Consider the following 10544-nt stretch of genomic DNA (forward strand, 5'->3'; position numbering starts at 1 on the left):
GGAAATTCTACAAACGCGTAGTGGGGCCAGGCACCCAGATTTTGGACTATTTCAACTTTTCAAGGGGTATAATGACAACGCAATACGTGTGTTTCCACTAGAATTCAAGTAATGTCTCTGGGCTCCACTCGGTTTATGCACATCAACCGTCAACATGGTCAACACATATTCAAGAATTCTACGAATAGTACACATGGTCTCCACCTCGGTTGTCTATTCGCTTGAGTTTAAAACATGTAAAAAATTAAGGTAAGTAGATTATTTAGTACAATCCACATCATTATCATTTACTTGAGAGTTTGAAACATGTGCAATACGGCAATAACTGTCATCACAATTGTGAAACGTGACCAAACTGTTAGGCAATACATTTAGTCACACGTCCTTATTGGAAGATAAACAAAATAACATAATACTGCCGTAGTAATATGAAATATGTACAGCAGTGTAACTACTGTAGCAAGATGGGGATGTAGCTCATATGGTAGAGCGCTCGCTTAGCATGCGAGAGGTACGGGGATCGATACCCCGCATCTCCACTTTTTATTCTTTAATAATTTCTACCCTTTCAATATTTGGTTGGCTGTATTTCTATGCTATTTTCTCAACTTTTTATTGTTACCATATTGGGCTGATTTACTATACTAATTCTGGGTCGCATTTGTTCACCCATCCATCATATTTTTTTTTTCTCCCCAACTATATTCTAGTAAAATTTACGGAGTAGTATGTAACTCACAATATTTCTTTCGTTTTAAAAGTTGTAATATCCGTAACGTTTACCCAGAAACATTTTTTTTACGAAAAAAACATTTTAATTTCCATTTATTATGAATATTATCATATTAAATTAATACACGCTGTGCAAACTTTAAAATAGAAAACCATCCAGGCATAGCCTGGGTGGCCGCCATGACTTTCAATGAAGCAAGAGGTCACGGGTTCGATTCCCTTCAAGGCAAATACCTTGGGGCGAGCTCCATTTAGTGACTGATTGACTAGAAGATGCTTTGCCTGGTAGCGGTGGAGGCCTGGCTTGCCGTTTACCCGGGGTTTATCAACTAGAGGGGAGCCATTATGGCTCGTCGCTAGGGAGTTCCTCGTAAAAAAAAAAAAAACTTTAAAATAGAAATATTTTAGTCCATTGTCTTGACGAAAAGATACTACGGAGTACTATAACTTTACATTTTTGGGAGAAAACCAAAAATATGATTATCAGCCCATTTTTTTCCTTTTTAAAAGACAATTTATCAACCAAAAAAAAAAAAAAAAATCTTTATCAAAACAACATAGCCTAACAGACATACATGTAACAGCAGAAGCAAAACAATCCAACCTAAAACAAAATAACCCAAGGGCTGAACAAACCAAAAAAAAAAAAAAAAAAAAGCAACACAAACTATAACAAAGAAAAAACAAGTCAGACACCACACAACCCAAAGCAATCAGCACCAAAACAAGATAAAGGGACTTAGGGACAGCTACCCGGCAAACACCAAACAAACTCATCAAATCAAATGTCGTCGACGTTAAACTTCTTCAACTAGATCCTATTTACCGTTTCCTTTCTCCGACTTAACCGTAGGCTTAGGATTAATCAATTTTGCTTGTCAAGATTCTTCATAACGATGTTGAATAAATCGAAAGAAGAACTCGCAACCACCTTATCACTATCCCTATCGTGCCCCGCTAAAAAACGTCACCCAATGACGAACATGCCTCCAAGCCATCAGTCGAACCATCCACTTCAATCAATTCGGGACCACGACCTCATCAACTTCATCTTGGTCACGTAACATAAAAGAATCGCTCGTGATCGGCATTTAGATTTTGCTTTTTTCAATGACAAAACCTTAGGGCTAGATATGAGCTCCCCAACATCTTTATCAATAGTTGCGAGCCTGCGACACAATGACCCTTGTGAGCCTGAACATTACTAGAATCGAATCACAATCAATGGGTGGAAGTTGAACATAAATTTTAGGGGGCGAATATCTATATATAAATATTTTCAATGAAAATATTGGTCCTAATCATAGATGTAAGTTAATTTTTGAATTTACGATACTTATTTAGTTAAAAATTGATTTCAGTTACAAAATGATTGAGAGATATAGAAAAGATAGGTAAATTTTTTATAAATTCAAATTGTGTAAACATTTACCATTTTGATCATATCTACCTCATTCGATTTAGCTGAGTTCAAAAGCTCAAAAGTTCGCAACTTGGGTTATAAATTCGTCTAAAAGAATCGAATCGCAATACGAATGGTCTTTCTTCACCCCTGAAACCGAGGCTTGAGCATTAACTAATCCCACTAGATTACCCGTATGGCCGTATGCAAACCAACTATGGCATCTTCACCCAAAAAATCCGCAAGTTCATCAACATAAGAGAACCCACAATATTAGCCCATTATCAGGTGTCTGAGTGGATTATATAATTTGATGGATGGGTAACTAATGCGGCCCATATTAGCATATTAGTTCAGCCAAATATTAGATAACAGATTATATTAAAAAAGTGGAGATGCGGGGTATCGATCCCCGTACCTCTCGCATGCTAAGCGAGCGCTCTACCATCTGAGCTACATCCCCATGTTACTACTGTAGTAGTACTTCTGTAAATTTTTAACTTGGCGTTTTAATATCAAGGTCTCAGTATAGCAATCAAATATTTTTTTACGGATTTTTATCAAAACTCAAATAATGATCGTTCGACTAACATGATCTCTTATTTCTTTAATTTTCATTCTGGGAAGAGCGTCGGCACAACACCATTAACGGAAAAATTGTTAAGCCATGCTTCGAGGATGGTAACACCCAGTGGCGAAGCCAAGATTTCAGATGAGTGGTGTCAAACTAGATCATGGTTGTAAACGGCGTCCGTTTTGATGGGCGTTGCGGCCCATCTCAACCCCGTCTCGGCGTGTAATTAGTCAGTCAGCGGTCAAAAGTCGGGTCAAATACGGGAAAGATCGGGTCAATGCCGGTCAAAAGTCGAAAATTCTGTTAAAATTGGTCAAAGTCGACGTTCGTTTCTACCCCCCGTCTAGACCATTTACGGTTCCGACTGTCTAGACCCCGTCTCGCGTCTTTTTCAACCTTGAACTAGATTAAGAAATATATGCGCAAAATATGTTAAATGGAATGTACAAATACATCAAATAAACAACACATAATAATTGATACAAATTGAGATTATCATAAAGCATAAATTCAATAGACCCTAATACTATAAATAAGGAAAAACGGTTAATAAATAAACAACACATAATAAGTGTTTACGAAACTCAATGATGCCTCTGTTGCGATAGATAAAAAAAAAAAAATAATAATAAAAAAATGGAGATGATTTTAGAAATATGTATACGGGGCATCAGGAATGATTATGTGACTTTATTATTATCTAGTGTATTAATTCATGTTAATTGGGCTGTGCATTTGATTTGAATGTTAATTGGGCGTGTATATAATACGGAGTACTAGTAGATGTATATAAGGTTTTCAATTCTCAACTGCTAAAGTCATCTGAATAAGTGAGTTCGTTAATAAATGAGATGGGGTCATATTTATTATATACTACGTAGTATAATAGAGTCTAGAAATTTTTACACTATAACTCATTAAACTTATTAGCCCACACAAATATTGAGTGGTGTCAATTGACCCCTCAAGGTAAGTTGTAGCTACGCCACTCGTAACACCTCATCAAAGGCCGATTAGTTTTGAACCGATCTTTTTGTTTAATATCATCATTCGGTATTTATGTTTGGTTCGGTTGTTCGTACTTTTAGTTAGTTGTTTCATTGTTTGTTTGGGATCGCCTAATTTGTTACAGCTCCGGTTAGGCTCGATAGTAGTTAGCGAGTGTTAGGTGTTGTTAGGGCTTTTTATTCTGATATCGAGCCTAATCTTCTTATTTTGGTGTATTCTCGTTTGGTTCTTTTATTTTTCGAAGAAAGAATATTTTTTATATAGTTTTTGTTATTTTTAAAGAATAAAAAAGTCAAAAAAACATTAAAATGGGTAAATGGATTTATTTAAGAGCTTCTGTTATGTTCACGTTCACATGGGAATCTCTAAAAAGTAAGCACTAGAATGCTTGTGTAGTAAGGCAGTGCACATTAATTTATGAACAATATATCACTTTACTAGTGTTCTTCCCTTTAACTTTGCATCGCGTAATAAAATATTTTATCGGTATTATTACGATGGGTAAAACACACCTTGATGTGTGTATTGTATTATGCCATTTAAATAGATTACAAAGTATCCAAAATAAGAGAGATACATACAATATATAACATAAATAAAAGATGTACACAATATACACTATATATAAACCGTTACCCTCCGCAAGCGAAGATGGGGGTGAACCAACTCGAAGCTTGGATCGAAAGTCTTCAAACAGAAGACGAGGAAGACTTTTAGTGAAGATATCGGCAAGTTGAAGATGAGTGGAGACATACTTAGTGTGAAGTTTTCCTGAAAGCACTAATTCTCGTACGAAATGATAATCAATATCAATATGCTTAGCACGCTTATGAGAAATTGGATTTTGACTTAGAAAGATAGCACTTCGATTATCACATAATAAAGTGGGACGTCCAGGAGGTAATACATGCAACTCTCAAAGTAGATGAGTAAGCCACAAAATTTCAGCAGCAGTATTTGCCATGGCTCGGTATTCAGATTCACAACTAGATCGGGCCACTGTTGGTTGTTTCTTGGCACTCCAGGAGACAAGATTACCGCCAAGAAAGATGGAGTAACCATAGGTAGAACGACGAGTCTCGATGCATCTAGCCCAATCAGCATCAGAATAGCCCAAAATATTTGGAGACGAAGCATGAAGAAACGATAACCCATAAGATATGGTGCCCTTAACATATCTTAATATCCGTTTGACAGCCTGAAAGTGATCAATAGTTGGGGCATGAAGAAATTGGCTTACCTGATTGACTGCGTAGGAAAGATCAGGACGAGTGATTGTAAGATACTGAAGTGCACCAACTAAAGAACGATACTTAGTGGGATCAGCGTAAGGCTGTCCGTTAGAAGTAAGATAAGTTGAAGTAGATAACGGTGTAGCTATAGGTTTTGTATCCAAGAGTTGAGCACGAGTGAGTATGTCATGAGCATACTTAGATTGACTCAAAAATATTCCTGATGGAAGATAAGAAACTTCAAGTCCAAGAAAATAGTTAAGCTTTCCAAGATCGGTAATAAGGAATTCCTTGTTTAAGCGGGTGATAAAATCTCAAACCATAGATGCATTATTACCAGTAAGAATAATATCGTCAACATAAACAAGAAGATATAGAATATTAGAATCCTTCTTGAAAACGAATAAAGAAGTGTCAGCTCGACTGCATGTAAACCCCAAACTTACAAGGAAAGAGCTTAATCGTTGAAACCAAGCCCGAGGTGCTTGTTTCAAACCATAGAGAGCCTTTTTTAACCGACAAACATGATTTGGAAAGCGAGTGCTCACAAAACCCGGAGGTTGCTCCATATAAACCACCTCGGAGTGATTTGTGATGCCCCGTACAAAACCATCGTGTACGAATCATCAACAACAGGATCATTACAAGGTTAAGTACTATATGCGTTTTCAAAAAGAGTTTGCATTCATTAATAAAGTGATGTCTAAACCAACATCGAATGTTTTACAATCCAAAAGCATGCTTCACTAAGTAGAAGCAAATAATAAGTGTATGTGACCACAACGGTCGTTACAAGTCATAGTTCAAAAGTACTAATGTTTGAATGCAAAATAAAGTAGTTCATGCGATAACAACTCTAAGCAGCGGGTGTCTACAGCACGACTAGTACACAGCGGAAGCTAACCTCGAGCACCTGAGAAAAACATGCTTAAAAACGTCAACACAAAGGTTGGTGAGCTATAGTTTAAGTATAACAGTAATGTAAGGTAGGCCACGAGATTTCAGTGCTACAAAGAGCGTTTCAAAACAGTATGATAAGGTATATGTTAACCGTGGGCACTTGGTAACTAACTTAACGTTTATACCCCCTGAAAGTACACTTGGCAATTGCGTATGTCCACGAAGTATTAAACACTCGTTAAATGCTAGCGCTACTAGCCCGAGTGGGGATGTCAAACCCTATGGATCCATATCTAAGATTCGCGTTCACGGTTCAAAAACCAATGATTAAACGTTACCGAGCTAAAGGGAATGTTTATGCCGTTGTATAACCCACACATATATAAGATTAAGTACTCGTGCCTAGTATGTAAAACATAAAATCCGCATGTATTCTCAGTTCCCAAAATAAGTTAAAGTAAAAAGGGAATGCTATAACTCACAATGATAAAGTAGCGGTAAAAGTCGAGTCGGGAAAAGTGTGCAAGTAATCGGTCCGAAAGTCCTCAACCTAAGTCAAAAAGTACTAAGTCAGTAAATCGTCTTAATATGTTTAAAAGTATGTAAATAAGGTCTTAAGGGTCATCATCATTCATCATCAAACAAAAGGCGTAAGGTAAGTTTCGTTTATGAAAGTAGTTTAAAACAAAGACTGACTTCAGTCAGTCACCACGGCCTCTACCCTTACTGAAATAAGGTGAGACCAGTAGCCATGGCTCCGTATATGAGTCCTTTAGGTGTGGTAAAATTTACAGAAGCAAACTCGTCTTCGTTTGACCGTGGCGACGGTCTAAGTGCGAGTAGGTCAGAAATTTCTGCACAACGTTAAAGGACATAGTGACGATAGGAGGGCCATAAATCCTAAACCGTAACTCGGATTAAGACAAGTCTTATATGAAAAATTATCTACTCGAAAATATCTATTTGAAAATCAAGGTCTCAGTAGCCCAGGTCTACTGGTATGTTACAGAAACAGTAGGACAGAGGGCTGTAAACAGAAAACAGGAAGTTAAAAGTGAGTTCCGGTGGTCTTGGTGCTTGATGTTCATCATGGTTCTCATCCTTGATGCATATAGCTTCAAGTGTACAACTCTTTGATGTGTTTACATCATCTTTACCATGGTTTGACCATCATAACCCAAGTGCAAGTCTAAGACATGAAGCACAACTCATTCAAGTGTTGCAAGTGTTTTGATGAACCAAAGTTTCATCAAAGTCTTAGATTTAGCACATACATGAAATGTAAAAGTAATACTAACTACGTTTTGACAATTATGACACAAGTGTGAGTCTAAGACATGTAGATCAACTCACTTAAGAGTTGTATGAAGTTGATGAACCAAAGTTACATCAAGGTCTTAGATCTAACACTTACATGAACTTTAAAAGTAAAGACAAGTTACAAACTTGAAAGTGAACTTATGAAATCAAGATCTTAAGTTGTAGAACATAGTTCTTAGTTTGATCTTGAAGATCCAAGACTCAAAAGTCTAGATCTAACATAAGTGTACAAGGTTATAATTAAAAAGTTTTATTTACATGTTCTTGAACTTTTAAAGTTAACTTTAAGTTCAAGATTAATGAGATCAAAGTTAACTAGTAACATTTGACCAATAACAACCAACAACATGAAATTAAAGTGCAAGTAAATGAAGTAACAAACTAATTTAAACAAGTTAATGAGTTCATGGGTTGCATACTTTAAAGATTCAAGCCTAAGCTTGATCTTTAAGGAAAGTAAACTTTAAAGTTTATTTCATGAATCACAAGTATGCTTTCAACACATGAACTTTGATATTTTGAAACAATAAATGTAGAATCATAAACTAGTAAGTTTATGTTCTTGTGTTCTTGAAAATACAAGATATTATGAAGAATGAAACCAAGGAGTTTGATTATTGTTAACAAGTAAGTAAATAACAACAAACTTCAAGTAATTTTAACAACAATAAAGCATAAGTAAACAACAAGCAAAGATGATGATGATGATGAAGTGTAAGGTCACGGTTTTAGAAAGAAAAGAAGAAGAGAAGAAGTCTTCAAGTTTACTTACAAGAACTAGAGAAAAGAGAGAAAATGTAAGCAAGTATGTGTGTGTGTTTTTTTTGAGAGAGGAATGCAAATGAATGAAGTGATGAAAAATGAAAACAAAACTCCCCATAAGGAGCCTTAGGCTCACGCTTTTGCTGTAGAAAAATGGAGAGGGATGAAGTCCAAAATGTAATTGCATGTTAAAGCTTGAAAAGGTGGATAGAAGATGGCTATGCATGGGGACAAGGTGCTAACTATATTCTAAGTCTTTTAACGAGCTAGTTCCTCACTAAATGATACTTACAAGTGAATGACATGGGCTAACTAAGTCCATTAATAATGTAGGGTGGGCTTATAAGCCCAAAGTCATAAGTCCATAACACTAATAAAGCCCAAGTTCACTTAATTAACAAATAAATCCAATTAAAGCCCATGTAATTAACTAAAAGCCTTAGTTAATTAAAATGATTAATAAAACTAATCATGAATGTAAATAATATTCTAAAAATATTATTTGTGAAAGTTCCGGGTGTCACAAAGACGTTTCGGGCAATTAAAGTCAAGTTCGGGCAATCATGGCAACATGTAAATGTAATAGCATACATTCGTTTTATCACACGTATTAATAATAACAATTATTAATAAATAAACGTTGAAAAATCCAGGGTCATTACATTACCCACCTGTTAAAGAAAATTTCGTCCCGAAATTTAAGCTGAGGTAGATGGAGGAGTCGGGAAAAGGTGAGGATACTTCCGCATCATTTGATCCTCTCGCTCCCAAGTAAACTCAGGTCCTCGTTTGGCATTCCATCGTACTCGTACAATCGGAATCTTGTTGCGTTTCAAAGTTTTGATCTCACGATCCATAATTTCAACATGCTCTTCCACGAAGTGGAGTTTGTCATCAATTGTAAGTTCCTCAAGTGGTATGATAAGTTCGGGTGCAGCAAGACACTTCTTCAAGTTTGACACATGGAAGGTAGGATGAACTGAGCTCAATTGTGCTGGTAGATCCAAACGGTAAGCAACGGGCCCAACACGTTCCAAGATCTCAAAAGGACCAATGTATCGTGGGTTGAACTTTTCACGTTTTCCAAAACGGATCACACCTTTCCAAGGTGCAACCTTCAACATTACACGATCACCAACATTAAATTCAAAGTCCTTACGTTTAAGATCAGCATAACTCTTTTGACGATCACGGGCAGTCTTAAGTCTAGCTTGTATCTGAGCAATCTTCTCCGTTGTTTCGTGGACTACCTCGGGTCCGGTGATTTCCTTTTCGCCTACTTCGGCCCAACAAATAGGAGATCGGCACTTGCAGCCATATAATGCTTCAAAAGGCGCGGCATTAATGCTCGAGTGATAACTGTTGTTGTACGAGAATTCGGCTAGTGGCAAATGGCTTTCCCAGGCTTTTCCAAAGTCAATGACACATGCACGTAACATGTCCTCCAAGGTCTGAATCGTTCATTCACTTTGTCCGTCAGTCTGAGGGTGATAAGCAGTACTCATGTCAAGACGAGTTCCCATGGCTTCTTGCAAAGAACGCCAAAATCTAGAAGCAAAACGGGGATCACGATCCGAGATGATCGATAAAGGTACACCATGACGAGATACAACCTCCTTGATGTATAATTGAGCAAGTATTTTCATTGTATCAGTTTCCTTCATCGCTAGGAAGTGTGCAGATTTGGTAAGGCGGTCAACAATAACCCAAATGGTATCGTATCCGCCCACCGTCTTCGGCAGCTTAGTAATGAAATCCATTATGATCCTTTCCCACTTCCATTGTGGGATTTCTGGTTGCTGAAGTAACCCAGAAGGTCTCTGATGTTCGGCCTTAACTTTCGAACAAGGTAAACACTTCCCAACATAAGTTGCAATGTCCTTCTTAAGATTCGGCCACCAATACTGTTCTTTAAGGTCGTGGTACATTTTTTCCGCTCCAGGATGAATCGAATATCTCGATTTGTGTGCTTCGTCAAGTATAAGGTTCCGTAGATCTCCATAAAGAGGTACCCAAATCCTTCCGGCATAACATCAGAGTCCAGACTCCCTAACCTAGAATCGAGAGACAAGTATGTTCAAATGTTCGTGAGATATGTTCTCCTCCTTGAGAACCTCATCTTGGGCTACTCTGATCTGGCTGTTGAGGTTCGAATGGATGGTGATGTTCAGAGCCCTAACACGAAGAGGTACCGTCCTCTCCTTTCGGCTTAAAGCGTCAGCTACAACATTGGCCTTGCCAGGGTGATAACGGAGTTCACAATTGTAGTCGTTGAGCGTCTCGATCCATCGACGCTGTCTCATATTCAGTTGCTTCTGATCAAAGATGTGCTGGAGACTCTTGTGATCGGTGAAGATAGTGCTCTTAGTTCCATACAAATAGTGTCTCCACAATTTAAGCGTAAAGACAACGGCTCTGAGTTCAAGATCGTGAGTAGTGTAATTCCGCTCGTGAATCTTCAATTGGCGGGAGGCATAGGCAATAACTTTTGATCGTTGCATCAGTACACAACCAAAACCACTCCTCGATGCATCACAGTAAACAACAAAGTCGTCACTGCCTTCGGGAAGTGATAGGATAGGTGCGGTGGTTAACTTCTTCTTCAAAGTCTGGA

The 10544-nt window shown here is 37.5% G+C and overlaps 1 protein-coding gene and 2 non-coding genes across 3 annotated transcripts; 1 reads left to right on the forward strand and 2 right to left on the reverse strand.

The window, feature by feature from the left end:
• The first annotated feature begins 466 nt into the window (after positions 1–466).
• TRNAA-AGC (transfer RNA alanine (anticodon AGC)) lies at positions 467–539 on the forward strand. The gene has a single exon. It is a non-coding gene; the product is annotated as a tRNA-Ala (tRNA).
• Positions 540–2524: 1985 nt separating this feature from the next.
• TRNAA-AGC (transfer RNA alanine (anticodon AGC)) lies at positions 2525–2597 on the reverse strand. Its single transcript has one exon. It is a non-coding gene; the product is annotated as a tRNA-Ala (tRNA).
• Positions 2598–4632: 2035 nt separating this feature from the next.
• On the reverse strand, positions 4633–5517 carry LOC139888066 (secreted RxLR effector protein 161-like). Its single transcript, XM_071871098.1, has 2 exons — positions 5286–5517; positions 4633–5168 (listed from the first exon to the last, which is right to left on the reverse strand). The coding sequence occupies exons 1-2, from the start codon at positions 5515–5517 to the stop codon at positions 4633–4635; spliced, it is 768 nt and encodes a 255-aa protein (XP_071727199.1).
• Between the last annotated feature and the right edge of the window lie 5027 nt (positions 5518–10544).

The sequence above is a fragment of the Rutidosis leptorrhynchoides genome, chromosome 2, assembly GCF_046630445.1.
Source record: "Rutidosis leptorrhynchoides isolate AG116_Rl617_1_P2 chromosome 2, CSIRO_AGI_Rlap_v1, whole genome shotgun sequence".
In the NCBI taxonomy this organism is placed as follows: domain Eukaryota; kingdom Viridiplantae; phylum Streptophyta; class Magnoliopsida; order Asterales; family Asteraceae; genus Rutidosis; species Rutidosis leptorrhynchoides.

Excerpts from the sequence above, each read along its gene's own strand:
- LOC139888066 (XM_071871098.1), bottom strand. The coding sequence starts at position 5,517 with ATGGAGCAACCTCCGGGTTTTGTGAGCACTCGCTTTCCAAATCATGTT. Across the intron at positions 5,169-5,285 it reads TGACGATATTATTCTTACTG|GAATATTTTTGAGTCAATCT; the intron begins GTAATAATGCAT and ends ATCTTCCATCAG.